This window comes from Sinohyriopsis cumingii, chromosome 4 (genome assembly GCF_028554795.1).
Source record: "Sinohyriopsis cumingii isolate HCF-2022 chromosome 4, ASM2855479v2, whole genome shotgun sequence".
Lineage (NCBI taxonomy): Eukaryota > Metazoa > Mollusca > Bivalvia > Unionida > Unionidae > Sinohyriopsis > Sinohyriopsis cumingii.
The window spans coordinates 34,902,572-34,925,600 of NC_142964.1; the positions used below are offsets into that span (position 1 = coordinate 34,902,572).

General features: G+C 34.6%; 1 protein-coding gene across 1 annotated transcript in view; it reads right to left on the reverse strand.

Annotated features, from left to right (window-relative positions):
• The window catches only part of LOC149800920 (tyrosine-protein kinase JAK2-like), a 171,770-nt gene that overhangs the window by 94,474 nt on the left and 54,267 nt on the right, over positions 1 to 23,029 (reverse strand). Inside the window, exons 8-11 of the mRNA XM_089956754.1 lie at positions 19,112 to 19,227; positions 15,122 to 15,346; positions 10,282 to 10,433; positions 5,161 to 5,314 (exon numbers count right to left, since the gene is read on the reverse strand). Coding sequence (XP_089812880.1) covers positions 5,161 to 5,314; positions 10,282 to 10,433; positions 15,122 to 15,346; positions 19,112 to 19,227 — 647 coding nt within the window. The remainder of the gene's footprint in view (positions 1 to 5,160; positions 5,315 to 10,281; positions 10,434 to 15,121; positions 15,347 to 19,111; positions 19,228 to 23,029) is intronic.

Sequence of the window (23,029 nt, forward strand, 5' to 3'; positions counted from 1 at the left end):
AAAAATCACATTTTTGTTTAATTTAGAATATTTATTTTTTGAAAATCTAATTTGCAAAAAGAATTTCTTTTCCAAATTTAAATACTCCAATGAAGAATTCATACTGTATAGTTTCATTTTTTTCAAACATGACACATTAAGAACAAAATATAGTAAGCAATTTTTTCATACTGCTTTGCCATCTCAGAAATTCTTGATGTAGAGTTCTTCATAACAAAAAGGTAATGAGAGGCAACATGTAAACAGCCCTGGATTTGAACAGCTAAAACTAACTCCAGGGTAACAAATCTTGACACAAATATTGCATTTCCTAAATTAGACATTTTCATCATTTTCTTTTATATAAATTGTATTAAATATTAAATTCCATTTCATCAAATATTTATTAATCAATACTTGCTATCAATATCAATAAATAATGGTGACACAGCTGATCATTTCAGATCTCAAACAAAGCATGCCAAGTTTCAAGAAGCACAGTGCATGAATTACAGATAGGAGCAAAGTTAGGAAGGCAGACACTGCCTTCATCATGTATACATATTGTATGGTATGTCATATTTAGGTCACTTTCAATAAATTATTATTAATCATGGGATTGCTAATGATTTTATCCACCCTGTGTTATGTGTTTAGGCTCTAATAAACAGTAACAAAAGAAAGAGTGAAAACAACAAGCTTTGAAAAATCTAACAAATAATTTATTTCCCTGGAAAAACACTGTAAAAATAAAAAATAAGAACTTATAGTTTTAAGAATCCAATCCAAAAATATTCCAAGAATAATCCATGAATTAAATTTAGAAGTCCTAGTAATGAAATGTTCTAATGAATTTTGAGCTTTGAGTCCCGACAAAAAAATCCAAAATGGAAGGCGATGACGTATACTGTAGTCAGTATTGTGCTGTTGTCTACAGTTCTTTGTTGATTCACAAACAATAATATTCTGGTGTCTGAATTTCCAAATAAAATTTTAGAGAAATGTCTTTGTCCAATAATTCTGTATAAGTACTCAAATATTTCCAGGAAAAAGAATTAATCTTTAAGAATACAAATAATTTGAAAAAAAATTAAAATGTAACTCTAAACTGGTCACAAACAAACACTTTTCCAGTGTTCAAGGTAAAAGCCCAAACTGAGAAATATCTCTCTAAACATTGCTAATAAATCTAACTACTGTGCAATTTCAAAAAACCCAGAATTGTGAAGCTGTTTACAATCTAAAGTCACATACTCCTAGTAAGACCATGATAAAAACCAATCATTTTACTCAAAGAAAAAAATAAAAATAGAAAGTTATTTACTTGTCTCTGTGATTTCTGAATCAAGGTCGAGAACTAAGTCAAAAATTGAAACAATGTTTCCATTATCAGGTATTTATGAAAAGATTCAGGTCAAACTGAATTTTCTGGAAAATATCAAATTCCTAGTAAACAAAATTTCACTACATTGACATGTAATGAAATTAAAAATACAAAATTTAAAACATACAAACAGACAATTACACCAAATATCAATTAAATCGAATATACATGACACCTGAATATTCTTATTGCTGCACTATGTATTGTGCTCCTCTGTGGACAAACTTTAGTGAGTGTATGAAAAGAAACTAGTTACTGGTTTAATACTTTTAATGTCTCCTTGAGTGCCTCTAATAGCTTTAATATTAATCTCATGAATTCAGGAGTTTCTAGCAAAGGTTTACACATAGGTCATTTAAATATTCAGGGTTTTCGTGGAAAGATTGATCAAGTGAAGTTACTGCTAACCTCTCCAAATAATAATATCCATTTATTTGGGTTCTTGGAAACAATGTTAACAGAAAATCAGGGTGAAAATTTCTTGTATATCAATGGCTATGATAAACCTTATCGTAAGGATAGGAAAACAGGTGGCGGTGGGCTCCTTGTGTATGTTAGAACCGATACTATTTGTAAAAGACGGGAAGACCTAGAAATACAGGAAATAGAATCCATTTGGCTACAGATCACTCCAGAAAAAGCTAAGTCCTATTTAGTAGGTTTTGTGTACAGACCCCCATCATCACATACTCATTGGTGTGAATATTTTGAACTTTAAGTAGATAAAATTTCAAAAGAAGATAAAGAATTTTACATTCTAGGCGATATAAATAGAGACCTTCTCAATGATCAAATAAAAGTGAATTGGATGAATTTTATTGCTTCATTAGGTATGGAGCAACTAGTAAATGAACCCACCAGAGTAACATCTACCTCTAAAACACTTATAGATCATATTTATACTAATACAAAAGAAAATGTTTTGGAAGTAATGGTTCCAAAGATTGGTATAAGTGACCACTTTGCAATTTTTCTAACACGTAAAGTCAATGGCAAATCAACAAAAAATAATATCCATAAATCCATTACTTATAGATCCTTTCAAAACTTTGATACTGTTAAATTCCTAGAAGATCTGAAACAGATTCCATGGAATACAGTCCAGATCTTTGAAGATATTGATGATGTTTTAGATACTTGGACAGATCTATTCATCAGTATAGTGAACAAGCAAACCCCTTTAAAAACAAACAGGATAAAGAAAGACCACCAGCCAGGCTGGATCTCCCCAGAAATTTTAGATGCAGTAAAGCAAAGAGACCAACTAAAATCAGTAGAAAATCAAACTGAATATAGCGTTTGGAGGAATAAAGTTAATAAAATGATACATCAAGCCAAACAAGCGCACTATAAAAAAGTGCTTGATGAAAACCAAAATAATCCCAAAGCTATCTGGAAAGTGTTTACAGGGTTTGGTGCAGGCAAATGTAAGAGTAAAGCTGAAATTTTATCCCTCAATCATGAGGGCATTTACACTGATAATCCAGCTGACATCTCAAATATGTTTAACAACTTTTTTGTTCAAATTGCTGAAAAACTTAAAGAACCCAGAACTTCATCTGATCATCTGAAACTCAAACATTTTTGTGCTAAAAAACTACCAAACAATATAAAGTTTGAAATTCCTGAAATGAGTCCCGAATTTGTGTTGAAATATATAACAAAAATAGATGATTGTAAAGCTACAGGACTTGATATGATTGGACCAAGGCTACTAAAGGTAGCTGCACCTGCAACTGTAGACAGTATAGCTTTCATTTGCAATGAAAGTATTAGGTCTAATAAATTTCCACAAACATGGAAAACTGCCAAGGTTATACCATTGCATAAACCAGGAACAAAAGATGATGTAAATAACTACAGACCCATCTCTATCCTTCCTTGTCTCTCCAAATTACTAGAAAAACATGTACATGATTCTTTTCTCAACTATTTAAACACTTATGATCTTATTCATGATTATCAGTCTGGTTTTCGCCAGAATCACTCCTGTGAAACTGCACTTGTATCTTTGATTGATAAATGGCTGAAAGCATTAGATCAAGGAGAAATGGTAGGCACTATTATGGTTGATTTTTGTAAAGCTTTTAATCTTGTAGACCATGAAATTTTGCTTGAAAAACTAAAAATCTATCAATGCAGTGAAAACTCCCTAAACTGGTTTACTTCTTACTTAACCGATAGAGTGCAAAAAGTATCTTTAAATGATCAACTTTCTGAAACTAAAAATATTAATTGTGGAGTACCACAAGGCTCTATCCTTGGGCCTCTGTTATTCATACTATTTATCAATGATTTACCTCTTAAGATTGGAACTTCAATTTCTTCCAATGACCTTTATGCACATGATACTACACTGTCTGAGATTGGTAAAACCAAAACAGTACTTGAAAATAACTTACAAGATGCTCTCAACAGACTTCAAGTATGGTGCAAGGAAAACAGTATGATCATAAATACAGAAAAAACAAAAGCCCTACCAGTTACAACACAACAAAAACGAGCAAGGCTAGATAGCGACAAACTCCAGGTTCTATTTGACAACGTGAGCCTCAATATGACTTCTCAAGATAGAATTCTTGGTGTATTTGTGGATAACAATCTTACTTGGTCTATTCACATTAAACATATTTAAAAAAAGGTTAACTCTTATCTTTGGCTACTGAGGAAAATCAAAATATACATTCCTCTTCAGTATAGGGTCATCTTTTATAAAAGTTATATTCAGCCATATCTGGACTACTGTAATGTAATTTGTGGTAATACCTCTAATTCAAACATAACAACACTTTTAAGACTCCAAAAGAGGGCTTGCCGTTTAATTCTAGATCAAAGTATAGACAATTTTCAGGATGCAATGAAAAATATAAAGGTTTTAACAATACATGAAAGAATATTTCTTAGAAAGGCCAAATTGATGTATAAAGTATCCAGAAAAGACATTCCTGTCTGTCTAAGCAATATCTTTCACCAAAGAGATGCTGATGGCACTCCAAATTTAAGGTCCATAAGAAGAAATAATTACATTATACCAAGGCCAAAGAAGGAATTGTTTAAAAAAAGTTTTCAATATACTTGTCCACTGGTATGGAACAACATTCCCAGTGACATAAGGCAGGCTCCTAGCATTTCATCTTTTCACAATCAATGTCTTAAATGAATGAAATCTTTAGAAAATTGAACAATTCTAGTACAAAAAATTACCGCCTGTTTTTCTGTAATTTTACATCATTTTCATAGCTGAATTTTTCAATGCAGGATTAAATTTTATGTTTTATATATGTTTATGTTTTCACTGATGCCTGTGAATGTGTTCCAGGCTTGATACTTTGAATTTTAAAATTATTTAATTATTTAGTGTCAAGCCAGACTCTTCACATCATGTTGTATATACTGTATATATTGTACATAACAGGTAGAAGGCCTCAAGGTAGATTAGTTCTGTAACTGATTGAGTTACCTTCTCTAAATAAAGTCTTTATTATTATTATTATTATTATTGGTTATAATAATAGTCTTCATTTTCTATTAGGTCTTCCAAGGTGGAACAGTGCCTCCAACATGTTTGTAAATTATAATGTATTCAGTTTTGATGAAGTAATGAGAAAGTATGTTTTCTCAATGAAGACAACAATGAAAATGAAAACATTCAGTTTAATACTAACAAAACCTATTCTCCTATCTGCACTACTAAAAATTCCAAACTATGACACTGAAAGAAATAAAATGACCTTCAACCAAAACCAGCAAGATAAATTATACAAACTAAACCAATCCAGGTTTTGGAATTTACATACCTCATCATGTGACATGTTCTGCAGAGGGGGTTTGTCAAAAGGGTGTGCCGCATCTGACATGATCTCCCAGATCAGAACTCCATAGGCATATAGATCTGTTTCCATGGTTAATTTGGTCATATCATCAAATAGTTCTACGGCTATCCAAGGAAGTCTGAAAGAAGAATTGCACAAGCATTTAAATGCTGCTACTAGACGACTTTGTATGGCATGATTGACTCTGGAGAACATTGACCACAGGGTTTCAATGACCTCAACCTTTGGTCAAGCTCTGCAGTCTGGAAATAAACTTACTGTGCAGAAACCGTTATTTTCTTATTAGACTTGTAATGACCATTAACACTGATAGTTAGATTCCAAAAATTTAAAGATTTATTATTCTAGTGCAAACCATTCACATAGTTTGGTCAAAGTAGTTTTCTTAGAACAAAACATGCTATGCAAATTCATTTTTCTTTGAGACACAATGGCACTATCATAAAGGTTTTGACCCCAAATCCAATAGGTCTCATCAATACATTATATGCAAAACCATCCACAAATTTTGATTATATAAAATGGCACAGAACAAAATCTATTATACAAGAACTGCTTTTCTTCCTCCATAATGTTACCCTGATATTTGGGCATTTGATCCAAAAATCAATCAGCATCTTTGTTTAAGGCTTGAGAAATGAAATATTTTCAGTCAGTTATCTTGACCTTGAACTCTGACCCCAAGATCAACAAGCTTCATTTTTTTGCAAATCACAATGACCTTGCAGAAAAGAAATAATGAACAGATGGACATACTGATATACAAACTGACAGACAGACATAACATCATATCTTCCTCCTAAAAAGCTCCTTATAAAAAACATTCCAATTTTTCTTTTCACTGAAAAATTTCTAAAATGGTTTGAAAATTTAATCAGGCTTTAAATATATGAGTACAAATAAGCCCACCTATTACTAACTCATGTGGTGTTCAGTTAATCATGCTAACAAACTTTTTGTCAAAACCAATTTTTGGAGACAAATATGCCTGTCGATAAATCTTACCCAATCACAGAACCTTCGAAGCATAACTGCACACCTCATAAATCCAGCCCTACCAAGCTAAATGTAAGCTATAAAAAAAGTTTTCTGACGAGAGTGATCACCCCTTATAGAAAGAGATTAGTGCTGAAAGCCACCCATACTTCAGTTAGTAGCAAAGAAATAAGGATACTATAACAGTAGGAGGTAATCATTGGGAGGTTGGGAGGTTGTACCCTATTATAATCAGGTAAGTATCATCAATTTACTCCATATGTTGATTTCTTCTTCAAGTATGTTGCCTCATTATATCACCTTAGAAAAACAGGTAACAGATAAAGTGAGTTACATCCCTTATCCGGAGAAGGCCCATTCTCTGATTCCCTATGGGCCACGAGTGGCCAAGTGGTCTAAAGTGCTCTCCGTTACGGATCACTGCCATCTCACCTCTGTCTGCGTGGGTTCAAGTCTCGGATTCGGCTAATGTGGGTATGTGAGAAAGCTTGCCAGTAGCTTCTTGTGGGTCGGTGGTTCTTTCCGGGGTTTTCCCAGGTTCTTCCTCCACCATTAATACTGGCCGCCATGTATAGCTATCATGTGCTGAAAATGGCATTAAACCCTACAACAACAACAACAACTGATTCCCTAAGATATATGAGGCAGCTTCAAAACTTGAGATAAACATACAGGCTGGAAGAGTAACTCCATATGCCCAGACAAGGCTGACTGAGAAAACCACCCCACCCCTACCTATGAAGACCAAAAGTCAACAGGACGCACCACCGAGAAGCTGCTGAATGATATGGGAAGATTTTCATGTGTAAACAAGATCATATCATGCTAGTCTGCTAAACATTTACAAACACTAACCATCCAATAAAAAGATAAAAGAAGAACATGACATCAGTTTGTATCTCGTTCTTAATGATGAAAGAAGGTATGCTAGCCAACAGTTTCTATTATATCTCAAACCAAAACATTACCCTACCTGAAATCTTCATGAAAAGTATCTAAATTCTGTAGTCTTCAGACCATGCTGAGCTTCACTTCAGTCATGCCTTGTGATTTTTCTCCATGCAAAGCTTGGCTGCATCAAGAGAACCACATAACAAACCGTCTGATCTGAACAAGACACAGTTCAGGTCACAGCATGGAACTACCTAAATCTGCATGTGAAAGCAAAAACTGTCAGAAAGTATATCTTGTATGACAGCAGCTCTACCAAGTTACTGTCTCAAAGGCTCAAACTGATCTGAGTTTACAAATATCAACCACTTCAAAGCTTAACTTCATTCGAATGAGGGAGTAAGCTGAGTCACTGATGCTATACCTATATTCACATTGGGGGTTGTCTTCATCAGATGTCCATGTCCTTTGGAAAGAACAAGGCACTGCCATTGTCTTTAAGTGCATTACGGTATCTCTCCAACAGACAAGTTAGAACAAATTACTCATCACTTGAATCAGAAGCAGAACAGGTACCATGGTCTGTCTTGCCAGTATGCATGATTGGAGAGTGTGCTCGACAACTTGCTGGATGACTGGCTCAGCTGCCAGCTGAAAAGTATGCATGGCTGTCATCTAAACAATCAGCTCTGGAAATGCCTATGCAGAATATGCGGTAAAATGAACAGAATGGTCAAAGTGTTCCGCATATGATTGCACATACCACAGAAATGTTGACTGGTATCCAACACAGCTCACCTACATGATAAACCTCTGATCATTAGAAAATAGGTACAGCCATCAATATTGGCTGGACTTGGTGGTGGGCAGCCAGATTGCCTGGACTGGGTGGTTGGTAGCCAGATTGCCCGGATTGGGTGGTTGGCAGCCAGACTGGCTGGACTGAGTGATTGGCAGCCAGATTGCCTGGACTGGGTGGTTGGCAGCCAGACTGTCTGGACTGAGTGATTGGCTGCCAGAGCAGGGTGGCAAATTGAAAGGATGACAACATGAATCATCATGATCCAAGATGCATGCAGACTTACAGGCCCAAAATTATAAAGGGACATATTGGGAAACTTGCACCCACGATGCTGCCAAGATAAGGGAGAATACTCCTCATCCACTTCAAACCATCCATGATGGTTTGTGGCAGCTATAGGAGATGGAGGGATCATTATTCATCCTCATCTACCAAGTCTACAAAGCCATCATCTTATAGGTTTGGTTCATAGATGGCAGATTTGGGCTGACACTCAGAGACGGCCCAAACTCTCTTAATGTTCTTCCAGCTAAACTACATACACTCCATGAATGGTTAGGCATACACTAACAGTTTGAGGCGATCCCTGCACATACTGTGGAGTTTGTCATCATATTCTTCATGAAACATAGTATCTTGCCAACAGATTTGCTTTGAATAATTTGTCTGCCAGGCGAATTTGGCAGCCAGGCAAACCACACAGCTTGTCTAGCCATTATGAACAGTGAGAAGGGCTGTCAAAATGCATGCTGATTGGTTGACTAGATGCTCAGTTCAACTGCCAGCTGAATGGTAGGCTCTTCAAGCAGCTGGACAGCTGGCTTGAAAAATGCCAGGACAGACACAACTACTCCACAGATCCATCTATAACTCCACACACCATGAAACATCCAGCCAGAATGCAGCATGGGTCACTGATACGATGGGTCTTTGAGCTCACTTCATTGTCACAATTTATCTGAAATGACAAGCACAACAATGCTTGGAAAAACAACAACCGTGAAAGTGTTTCAATGTAATAATTAACCACACTCGTTACTTAAACAATCTAAATTACATGACGTTTGCATAAATAAACAACCAACAAAGAGAACCAATGATCCCATGTTGGAGCATAAGGTCAGAATAAATAAAGTCCACAATGGTAAAAACAAAAACAAAATTGCATAAATACTGACCAAAAATCAAAACTGATGAGTGCAACATGTATTAAATATATTAAAACACTAAACAATACTGACTTTCTGCCTGACTGTCTGTCTGGATGCATGGGTGGATAGATGGGTTGAAATCAGAAAGAGGCCTTACATATTATGTTGATACACAGTGAAAGCATTCAGCTAATTTAGCAACTGTGTAGCCACCTAGCAGTGGTAATTGTAGTGTAAGCCTTAATCTATATTGCTTTGAAATATCACATGACAGTAAAAGTAATTATATATTCCACACTGGATTAGAACTGATATACACCAACAGCTGGTTTATGTTATACATTCACTAAGGTTTATGTTCCATGGGATAAATACTTTTAGGGCAGTCTTTACTCCCATTCCTATCTGTATTGATGTCTTGTATTTAATAAATAGTATAGAATGCCTTCTGCAGTTAAGAGTTTTTTCCTTTTGTCCACATAGAAAAGATTTGTTAAAAGTCTTTTCAGAAGGCTCAGTTTAAGAGGAGGTGGAGATAATTTTCCTAAAGTTAATGCTGAGGGAGTTCCCTTTCTGCCACAGACTATTCACTCACTTTTAAGGAACATGTGTACATGTTTCCTAAAGTTAACGGCTGAGTGAGTACTCTTTTTGCCACCGACTACTGGCTCACATTTAAGAAATGTGTGTACATGTTTCTTAAATTAATGGGAATATATTCAAAGAAGAAATAAATAATGTATTGTCCCTTTAACTCAAACTGTTATCAAGTAGAATGTAAAAATGGACAATAAGCCCTAAATATGACATACAACACTTCGTCTTGTAAGAATAGGAGAGTTTATCAATTTAATTAAAACAGCATTAAAGTTACAGAATGGAAAAGAAAGTATGACAAACAAATGAATGGATGAATAAATGGCTGATAGTAAATACCATATTCCCCATTTTGTGAAAAGATGGGGACAATGATAAACACAATTCATAATGTGCACGACAAGCAAACATTTCTATGAAGAAAACAGCAAAATGTTGTGAAGGGAAATGATTTACTATGCAAATAACTTACAAACAATCATGAAAACTGTATTTAGATAATAACTTGTGAAGATAAAGGAACTAAAACCACTGATGAAAATGACTACAGAACAATGAATATGTCCAATATGTGTTATCAGAGCTTGAATATATCCAGACAATGGCTTGGTTGAAAGATATCTTAAATGAAAACAGCAAACTGTTTACCTATTCATGTTGACATTGTGATCGAGTGGGAGCTGGTTGTACAAGTGCACAAGACCTGGATCTGCAATCTTCACTATTACCTCCCCATCCTTTTGTTGAAAGGCCATCAGGTTCTTACAACACAGGCTCCCATGAATTATTTTGTTCTCCTCCTGGAATTAAGCAATAACAAAAATGTTTCATTCCAAAGCTGTATATACACATCTTCTAAGGACAGGAAGATCCATCTTATAAAAGCAAAACAAGACTCAATTCATGAAATTTTAAGATTTCACTGGATGCTTTTCTGCTTAATTTCTCACTTAGACATGTTCATCACAAGCATTAGGGTCCATTAAAAAAAATTACAGTCTTACACAAAATTCCCAGATTGCTCCGAGTTCAAAGTTTTGGATTATGATATAGTTGTGACATCAAAATGTACTACAAAGAAACTCCATGCTTATGTTTTCAAAGCATATTGAAAAACATCTATGGTATAGTCAAATAGGTAGGAAGGAAATAAAAGACTCTGATGACCTTTGGCTTAACTAGAGACTTGGGACTCTCAGTGGGGTACACAACATGAACAGACAAGTAAACAATATACTATTACAGACTCCACTTGGTGGCGCTGGTTTACATCAACAAGGATGCCTGCATTTGCAGATGCTTTGGGTGTATGTACAGGTAATTGATTAGCTAAGTATTCTCTGAGAAACAAAATTCACTAAACAAAAATTGTTTTCTCCTGTAAATACATTAATCAAGCATATTAACATTGTGAGACGAGATAAGAGGAGGAGGAAATGTTTGAGCATCCAACATCTAACTCTGGTTTCCTTGAAGGAAAGAATTTCTGAATTCACAAACTGCTCACTCAATATGATGGTAGAACAACCAATTGTCACATGACTCATGACCATACCACTCAGATGAGCTAACGACATAACATAAACACTTAGGTGAATCCAGCTTAAAGTGCTAAACTTATGATGGATGAGGTTGAACTGACCTCAAAATGGGTCTGATGGTCATCTGGGAAACAGCCACTGGACCCACTAGATTTCAGAGATAAAAACTGAGTGGGTTGAATGTACATGGTGGCCAATGGCTTCTACTGCATCTTGAAATGAAATGCTGCATCTGATCATGTGGCTCACTGAAATTGCTGTGATCTTATGAGCAGAAATTTTCTTGAAGTGTATATGTGATCATTCAGAATATGCTAAACACTTAAACTGTGAGGCAAGGGCTTGGGATGTTGTTTCCTCTTTTCCCTGGAGGGGTACTTCTTCCATATATCCTCTATAAAACACCCCAACAAACAGCTGGGATCTAAAAGACAATGGTTATAAAGCCAAGAAGTGATGTAGCTTCAGTGACAACTGAATGTATAAAAATGTCACCTATCAAATCAATATTATACAAAGCTGTAAGAGCTATCCAATTAATCACTTTAGCTGTGTGGGCTGTTGACTCCCTTGTATGTTTATTTCCTTCCATTTTGCCTTGGTGAAAAATTGACAAAAGTGAATGACATTACCACCATATTGTTTTACAACAGATGATTTTTAATTCATTCCTAATAAATAATGACAGTTTTGAACAACAGAGATGTCTGGAATTTTTCTGCAGATTTCCACTACTGTAATTGTTCACATGACAAAATTATCAGCACCATGAACAGCATGTTATTATCATGTCCCATGCTTTATAGTCCTCTTTATAGTAAAATATGGTTGACTATGGAGATTATTGACCAAAGGGACTAAAGGGTCTCAATGACCTTGACCTTTGGTCAAGTAGTTTGGTTTTGAACTAAACTTGATGTGCGAAAACCAAATATTTTCTTATGTGACACACCATGACCATGATCTGTGAACTTGAGGCCCCATAATCTATAGGTTTCATTATTACCCTAAGTACAAACCATTCATAAAGTTTGGTCAAGGAGTCTACTCTAGAATAACAGTTAGTCTGCACAACTCATTTTACTCTTAAACCACAATGACATCGACCTTTCACCTTTTGACCCCAAAATCAATGGAATTCTTTCATATGTTAAGTGCAAGCCCTCAAAAGACTTTATGCAAAAACCATTTGTCTTCTTTCTGTCAGTTACCTTGACCTCTGAACTTTTGACACCCAAACTAGCAGGTTTCTTTCTAACCCATTTTTTAAGTCATCGATAAACTTTGTGAAGGTCAATAACTGAAATTTTGTGTGGAAATGATTTTAGTTACAGTTCAGACACAGCTAAACAGACCTTTAACATTTAACACAGCTATGTTGAACTTTGAAACCCTAAATCAATAAAGTTATTTCGTACCTTCAGTTCACGACATCAACACAGTTTGGAATTTGTATATGGTGCAAAATTTGAATTAGTGTGGAAATGAAATTGATAATAAATGGACAGACATGTTATCACATCATATACTCCACCTTATGGTGGGCATAAAAAACACAACTGGTAGTTTTTAAGTGATTTTTATTTCAAGGTTTGTAAAACATTAGTCAATAATTCTTGTAAATTTTAAATACACATACACTAACAGTCTTAAAACATGCAAAAAGAAACTCCAGAAAATTAGCTAAAGAAACACCAGTTTGGTTTGTTTTGTCCAGCACCACTTAAGGCCACTAGCAATAAAATGCCTTGTAAAGCAAGTTCACATCATTTTATACTCAATGAATCTAGTTCCAGGCTGAAAACAATGAATAACTGGCATTTATGTGTGCTATATTAACCCTTTACTGCACATCAGTTTGAAGGCTAATTTATTTGTCCATTATGTCTGTAATCGTAATCTGGCATTTTTGGTGAGTTTAACTCCAGCACAATAATTTAAATTCATGCAACAATCATCAAAATCCAAGTGTGCTCCTGTCAAATCTGTTGTTAATTCTTCCAAAATGATGACATGATGTACCTCAGGCCATCAAATATATAAATCAAATGCGATTTCTAAATCCAACACACTTTAAGTCTGCCATCCCATCAGGCCCTTCTATATATAGTACTCGACAATAATGCTCTCTTGTAATGGAAAATGCTATAAATAAACCATTTAAAGCTTTCAGTTCAACAATTTAAGTTGCAAATTCCAGTCGTCAATACTAGTAGCTAACAAAACTTATAAGTGTATTATTGAAATATTAAAGTCATGTGAATACAAAATTGTATAAAATGTGTGTGTGTATGTATGCATATATATATATCTATATCTATATATATATATATATATATATATATATATATATATGACATGAACTTGGAACATATAAGCTATAGTTATGCAGAAGGATAAAATTAGTATCATTCTTAAAGGGTATGATGAACATCAAAGTAAATGTGTTTCTGTTATTTGTTCAGAAGTACACAATTATAACATTTACATCTAGACAACATAATCAGAAAATAATTAACCATTTCATCATTACACTTTGGGATGTAAAAGAAAAAACAGCCAGTTGTCAAAAGAAAGAATGATTACCATCAGTTGATTAAAGTCAGTGCAACTTTAAATATATCCATCAAAAAAATGATTGCAAACGCTACAGTCAGAGCAAAAACTGAGCATGTATGCCTTTGACCAAATGCTACAGTCAGTGCAAAAACTCAACACGTATGCCTTTGACCAAATGCTACAGTCAGTGCAAAAACTCAATACATATGCCTTTGACCAAATGCTACAGTCATTGTAAAAACTCAACATGTATGCCTTTGACCAAAATAATAACAATCACAATTACATCAGCAACAACTATAGCCACTTCCATGGAATGGTTGGTGTCTCTGTATTTGACCTCAGAACACTCCCAAAGACCCCATAAATTACATCCATCTCACAGATGGTCACAACATGGGCAACCTATGCACAATGTTTGGTGAATTTTCACACAGATGTTTACCAGATGTGCAACCTGTATACAAAGTTTGGTTAATTTCCACAGATGTTTACCAGATGTGCAACCTGTATACAAAGTTCGGTTAATTTCCACACAGAATCTCCACATAATGTTTATCACATGGGCATAATATGCACAAAGATTGGTGAGTTTCCAACCAGATGTTCACCCCATGGGTAAACTATGTATCACGTTTAATGAATCCCATCACAAGTGTTTACCACATGGGCAACCTATGCACAAAGTTTGGTAAATTTCCACATAGATGGTCACAACATGCACCACCTATGTACCAAGTTTGGGGAATTTCCACACAGATGGCAACCACATGGACAAGCTATGCACAAAGCTTGGTAAATTTCCACACAGATGGTAACCACATGGGCAACCTATGCACAAAGTTTGGTAAATTTCCACACAGATGGTAACCACATGGATAACCTATGTACAAAGTTTGGTAAATTTCCACACAGATGGTAACCACATGGACAACCTATGCACAAAGTTTGGTAAATTTCCGCATAGATGGTCACCACATGCACAACCTACGCACAAAGTTTGGTAAATTTCCACATAGATGGTCACCACATGGACAACCTATGCACAAAGTTTGGTAAATTTCTACAAAGATGGTTGCCACATGGACAACCTATGAACAAAGTTTGGTAAATTTCTACATAGATGGTCACCACATGCACAACCTATGCAGAAAGTTTGGTAAATTTCTAGATAGATGGTTGCCACATGCACAACCTATGCACAAAGTTTGGTAAATTTCTACCCTGCAGCCTAGACGAGACAGTTAGATGGATGGTCAGACAGACAGATGGATGGCTGGATGGATGGCTGGATGGAGGGTATTAAAATATCACCCAGCTTTATATGGGAAGGAAAGTGATGCTTATGCCTTGTGTATGCTCTACCAAAATGCAGCTGGTTTTTGTACCATGTAAAGCAGCCCTCGTGCAACTTGCGTGCAAGCTTCTAAACGATCTTCAATTGATATTGGATCACTTGACTGCCGTGATCTGAGGAGGTCGGCAAAATTTCCAAGTTCAGCATATTTCATGACCATCATTGTAGATGATGTCAGGGACAGGCCATAGAAGGTGATAAAGAATCTTGGCTCTCCATTCAACAACAGTGATGTATGAAATCCTCTCAATAAACACTGTAAGACAAAATATGAAAAATTCTATACTAATAATGTTATCTTATAACATACTCTGATTCTGTCACAGATTTAATGTAGTAGGTAACCAAACAATACTTTTCTCATACATGGCATTGTCTAGCCGCATTCTTCATGCATACGAACATATCATGTCATTAGGGATTCATCCAAACTTTTACATTATATCATTCACATCCCCTGAAAATTCATGAATAAAATTATGAATGAATGAAGTTAATTAAAGAATACAACAAGAATATTTATTCAAATATCTGAAACTTTTTCCTAACAGTAATGTTGTGATATATGGTAATTGATGATAATTATAAATTTCAATAATAAAAATATATAATAAATAAGTTATTGTATGTGTACATTCTGATATCATAAGTGGATTTGTCAACCCAAGATATCAGATACTATACATACAAAATTCCATAAGTATTCCTTGCCTTGTCATTTTAATTAATACATTTTATTCCTACACCTTGAAAAATAATAGAATCCTTCAAATGTATCAGGGTAGAATAAGAAAATTCCACCTGAGGGTCAGAATTTTGCATTAGACATGAGAGTCTAATGAATGTCGGATGAAAAATTCTTATCCTGAAGGTGGAATTTTTCCATCCAATACAGACGTATAATGATGGAATTTTTGTCTTGCATTCCTAGTTACAAAGCATAAGTTATAAACAAAATAGCACCCAGTCAGTGGAGATCAAGCATAAAATGGCCAATATATATATAAAAAACTGTTTCCATATTAGCAACAGGGGAGATTTGGTATAAACTTGGAAATTAGATAACTACTAAAATTAACATGAATAACAGCTCACACCCATGACATGACGTGTATGATGTTGTCATACTACCATGTTAAGTGGTGATGCACCAATCAAAATGATATTCTGATGTAAACAACAGCTATGTGATGGAGTTCGAGTCTCTGGCTCAGCTAATGCTGGTACGTGAGAAAGCCTGCCAATAGTTTCTCGTGGGTCAGTGGTTCGTTCCAGAGTTTTCCAGGGTTCTTCCTCCACCAATTATACTGGCCGCCATGTATAGCCTATCATGTGCTGAAAAATGGCATTAAACCCTACAACAACAACAAGCTATGTGATGAAGTTCTAAGATATTCTCCACCAGTGTTCTACACTGGAAAACACAATCATAAGCATACAAAAATGTGGGAAATAACTCTGTTCACAGAGTACCCTTTTGATCCACTCTTAATTTCAGTTACTTAAACCCATTTAAAATCAGGATATGCTAACTCTATATCGTGAAAAGCAGAGATCAAGACTTGTGCTTGCATACAGTCCAAGTTTCCTCTGACCTTTTGCACCTCATGTTAGATATTTGAGTTATATTTGGAAGTCAATGCAGATCTTTTATAGAAGACATGGATTTTGCCTTAACCAGATGGTGGCTATATAGATTAATCCCTCTGTTTTGGACAAAATGTCAAAGCCTTGATTCAAAACAAGCCAAAACCTGGCAAAGAAGTTGGACAGGCCTTTGTTCAGCTTCTCCCTTCCATGATGCAAAACATGTTTGAGATTGTGGAACAGTAGCCCTTGCTTGTGATTTGAACAAACTTTTTTCATTTGAAAAGCCATAGGGGGGAGTCAACTACCTACAGTACCATGGCTTTGAAAGCAGAGATGTGTCCCTGCTCATGCCATCTTGATGAAACTCTCCCTTTCCCTTCCTGATCTTTCAAAGTGGTGGGTTTTCTCACCTGAGCTTTCAAAGTGGTGGGTTTTCTCAACTGAGCAATTCTGTCCACAACTTGTTTAGAGAAAGCAAATTTTTCCAGTAAATTATGTTCTCCAAGAATACTTACCTAATCACATTAACATTTGGGATATAAGCCCACTTCCCCTTGAATCCAGCCCTAGTAAAAGATGAAAATTCATCTTTTCTGTCTAGATCAAATAAACAAAGGACAATAATTCATGCATATTACCTCCCTTGCCAACACTAGGTGTCTCCAGATTTTTTAAGTAGTGCAAACTACCAACAAGGATGCTAACACAGCAGGGTCGATGGGAGAGTCTTTAAGAAAAGTGATCCAGTAAGTATTCTTGGCAAAATGTGATTAATATTAGAAAAATTTGCTTTCTCCTTTGAGTACATTCTTGAACAATATTAACATTTGGTAACAGGAGGAAGAAATGACTTAACAAGCTTGACGTACAAGATTGAGAATGGTTAAAAACTCCATACCCTGGTGTATAAAATACTAGGATGGGTGACTGTTTAATATTCCCCGATTCACAAGAAAACTGAGATGGTTCAAAAAGGACAGATAATTTCTGTCCCATAGGAAAATTGGTGATCATAAATACAAACGGCCATTGACTAGAGTACTGCTAATTAATGAGCTTTTTATATAAAACTGAACGTATTTGATTACTGTTAATCTGTGAAATATGCCCTGAAATTTGCTTTGAAGTAGAGTGTCTATACAGTAAGCATAGTTTAGTAAAATGGTAGTACAATTTCTTCATAAAACGCCAAATGCCTATTTCATTTTTTCGAAATATACATTAATTTTTTTTAAAAAGAACGTGTGAATAAAAAGGTGATATAAAATATATACAAAAACACATAGTGTTTTGTTGACAGTTAGGGGAAAAAACTTTTCTGATATGGCAAAGAAACATAGTTTCTTCCTGACAGCCTCAACATTCCTATGCTGTATCAAAATTGTTCCACCCACTAGGAACAAAAGACATGTAGTCTTGTCCATGTACAGCACACTAATATCCAAAACATTTTAAATAACACTTATATACAAGTACATATGGTAAATGTTTCTCAGTGAGAAGCAGAACAATTTTACAATTTCAATAATTACCTTTTATGTTATTTTCTGTAATGTAATAAATCAAAATTTCAGGAAATTGTCTACAGGAAAAATGTTAACAAAAGCAAAGGTATTGCAGGTTGAATAGTGTCAAATTTTGAATGTGAATGGAACTTAATATACATTTATTCATGATGGTGACAAGATTAATGCATTGACAGAAAGACATACAATGAATTATAAATCAGCAGCTTTAACACCAAAAGACAAAAAAAAGTTTAATTTTCACAGTCTGCCTTCAGTTTTACTAAATTGCTCAAGATTTTATCCTGAAATTGCTTACAATACTTCAGAAAATACAAAGATTTTGTTCCTGATGTGGACAAGGAAACAAGGATAAAAAATCACTTTATAGTTATAAAACTGTACACCTGCATATCTTTTTAGTCTTAAAGAAATAGTTCTGGAACAGTCCTCCATTTATGGGAAATCCTCAAAGTTACCTCAGAGATAAAACAATACTCTTTCTGAAGATTTCATGATATTCTAACTCAATCCTGATGCCAGCTGGATGTTCAGTGACAAATTCAAGCAATGAGAAAGATATACAAAACTTAATTTCAGGTGACATCTGAGATATTTAATAAAACTGGGGCATGAAGAAAAGTGTAATATAGGTCTCAGTGACCTTATATAAGCAAGTAATGATAAGCTCATGAAGATGCATCCAAACATAGATGCATCAAATGACTAATGATGTACAAGAAAATGACCCTAATAAAATATTACCAGCTTGGTACTGACAGATGGGTGGATGGATAAATGAATGATATGATGAGATGACATCATCCCACACACTCCTATTAAATCTCTGGTGAGGAATTTTTAAAAATACCAAGAGTACATCGATGAGCATTTGAAAGTGACTACTAGCTCATGTAAATTTGTACCTCATGAAATTTGTATCTCTCACATTCTTCAGTATTTCTAAGAGAGAGTTGTTTCACTGCAACAGATCCATGTTTCTTCAATCTGGCTTTTGAAACTTCTGTAAACTGGCCATTACCTTCAATGGAAAGAGAATGTCAAATTAAATGGGACTGTAACTAACAAGATAAAATTATCCATTTCATCTGTAGCACAAATCAATATGGCTTTAGTCAATATCTTGGGGCAATGCTGAGCAAGCCAGGGGCCTCAAACTCCAACCAACAAGGGCCACACCACCTTTGTCTCTCATGACACAATGTGATGCCAATCATTGTGTTGGCTTTTGTCCATGATTATATCTTATGTATTTAAATTGTATTGTGTGACTGACTTCTGTCCATAATTGAGGGTAGGAGTTGGACCTACCTAACTAATGTCTTTCTTTTAATATAAACAACATAGCACATTGCTAAAATTTGTGGATGAATGTAGATTATACATTAAGATTGTTATTATTTGGTGGTAAACATGTTACTGTGTTTGAGTCCTAGATACAACATTGATTATGAACTTAGAATTGCTAGAAACAAATTTGGATTACAGTCTGATGCAAAAATTCCTTTGTAAATAACCTTGGTCCAGGGTATTTTGTTGTGTCATTGTTGTGTCATAAGTCAGGTGACAGTCTGTATATAAATTTGAAGTAAACAATTATTTATTTTGTATCAAACACATACATGCCAACTTCCCAAGAGGTATAAACATAAATATTGCTATTATAAATGATAAAAAGCATAATTTGGGCACAACAAGTGTAATATATATATTACATACCAAACTCACAGCATGTATGATACAATTTTAGTTCTAATCTAGTTCTGCAGCTGGTCAAAATTCATATAAAATAGAACCAGAATACAAACACAAATATAATGAAAAATTATTTAAGTTCAGCACTCACTTCAATGTGTGTAACTTTCGCTGAATGATTGTGAAGTGAAATACTGCAATGATCTTGGTCAAGTGCTAAGCGTGCTGTATGACATTCCTTTCATATTCTTTTTTTATTAAAGTTTGTAAAGCTGTGTTTATTTATAGTTTTCAAATTTGAAAAGACCCACCAGCTCTAATATTTTCTATCATATAACATGCACAACTCACACTGTACAGCATTTCACTTAACATCTGGTGCCATTTTCTTTAAAACTATATACTGGTTCACTAAATCATTAGCTTATCAATAAAAGGAAGTTCACATTTGAAGAAACCCATCTGTCTTCTTGGAAATGGGTCATATAAATAGGTCACTGCTATAAATAGCAAGTAAACACTCATAAGCTATTCTTACACAGAAGTAAACGTTTTAAGAATTTTCTCAAATTTATGAGCAAAATTAAAGAGATGATAATAAAAATGACAAAAACAACTTTCTCTTGTTTAATTTTTATTTTTTTATGTTCCAAAATAGCATATCCATATACAGCTTAGAATAATCATTATGCAAAAAGCATAACAGTTGGCATGTATGTTTACATCAGTCGAAATGGAATCAAATATAGATGTGTTCAGTTGAGAGGATCTTACTTATTTAATTAGTCACTCGAATTAGAAAGTGATTAAAAAAACCAAAATACTAAATCACAATTCTGAGATTATTGTTAATTCATTTAGAGACATTCTGGATTATATCATTGTGATACATCAAAGCTGTTAGCACATAAACACTATTCCAAGCTGCTGGTACATCAGCAAAGATTAAAATAAATTTGGAACATCACTGGAATTCATCTACTAAAATTTATGAATCCTGTATATATTTTACTGTAGCAGTAGATCACCTGCCGAGTTTTTAATGACAAATATCATTGTGGAAGGCCTCATGGAAGATTGGTCAATTGATCAAATGAGCTTCTTTAAAAAAAAGTCATTAGTATTATTATTATTATTATTATAACTATTATTATTATTATCATTATTATTTGGAATACTCTATATTTTTGGATTTGTGATAGGATAGAACTTTTAGGAATACATAGAATTAAATTTAAAAATACCTGAAGTTCTATTTACATTTTCACTTTGTATTTGCTGTTTTCTGTTATTTTAAGTTTAAGACCACATAGTTATAACTTTAACCCCTATATTCTTACATTCCTCACGTACAGAACATGTACATCCTCTATATTCTTACATTCCTCAGTACAGAATCATGTACATCCTCTATATTCTTACATTCCCTCATGAGCAGGATCATGTACATCCTCTATATTCTTACATTCCCTCATGTACAGGATCATGTACAACCCCTATATTCTCACATTCCCTTATGTACAGGATCATGTACATCCTCTATATTCTCACATTCCCTCATGTACAGGATCATGTACATCCTCTATATTCTCACATTCCCTCATGTACAGGATCATGTACAACCTCTATATTCTCACATTCCCTCATGTAAAGGATCATGTACAACCCCTGTATTCTCACATTCAATCATGTACAGGATCATCTACAACCTCTATATTCTTACATTCCCTCATGTACAGGATCAAGTACATCCTCTATATTCTCACATTCCCTCATGTACAGGATCATGTACAACCTCTATATTCTCACATTCCCTCATGTAAAGGATCATGTACAACCTCTATATTCTTATATTCCCTCATGTACAGGATCATGTACAACCCCTGTATTCTCACATTCAATCATGTACAGGATCATCTACAACCCCTATATTCTCACATTCCCTTATGTACAGGATCATGTACATCCTCTATATTCTCACATTCCCTCATGTACAGGATCATGTACAACCTCTATATTCTCACATTCCCTCATGTAAAGGATCATGTACAACCTCTATATTCTTATATTCCCTCATGTACAGGATGATGTACAACCCCTGTATTCTCACATTCAATCATGTACAGGATCATCTACAACCTCTATATTCTTACATTCCCTCATGTACAGGATCAAGTACATCCTCTATATTCTCACATTCCCTCATTTAGAGGACCTTGTACAACCCCTGGAATTCTCACATACCAGCATGTCACAGGACCACACATAACACCTATATTTTCACATTTCCCTCATGTACAGGAAAATACATTCATGATAGCACCATGCTGGCTAAGTGGTTAGTGGGCCAGACTTAGGACAGGACTAAAAGCCAGGTTGGATACCAAAGTATGTCTCTAAGCCAGACACCATTCTCAAATAGCCTTCACTTTTCATTGAGTTGATGTGCCATTAAAACCAATAATCAATCAATCAAACATCTAGGATTTTTCTGTTGGACCTCATGTGTCTGCTATCCTACTTTGCATGAGGTCATAACAGATTTTAATTTGATGCATCCCTCATTTTATAAAAGGTAATCCATTACATGCAATGTTTTTTATGCAGTTTGATTTCAGAATTTAGGTTACGCATATGTGATTAAACCACATTAAAAATGTTTTACATTTAATTATTCAGTGTAATTCAAATCAAGCAAAAGTAGGATGCTTGATTGGTCTTTGTTTTTTCCTCTCCAAGACATGTTAGAAATAACCATGTGCAGTGAAGTGGGAAAAGAATTTCCCCATCTCAAACATCATAATTCATGTGCATTAACTGGAAAGCTTTACTATTGCTTTACAAATACATAATGTACATAATGATACATTATGTTATCATTCCAGAAATGTATTATATAGAGGATATTTTTTTGCCCTAAGTGAATAACAGATATTGAGTAATTATAGGTTACTGTATTTAAATGGGAAAATACGAACAAGTTTTTTGGCTGGAATACTGCATGCATCCGACAAAATGAGTGTGCCAAAGCAGAAGGTATGTGGCAGTCCACAAAACATCTGTTTTAGTTCATTTAGAAACAAATTTAAACAACCACAACGTAAAGAGCCTATTATGCCAGTATACAT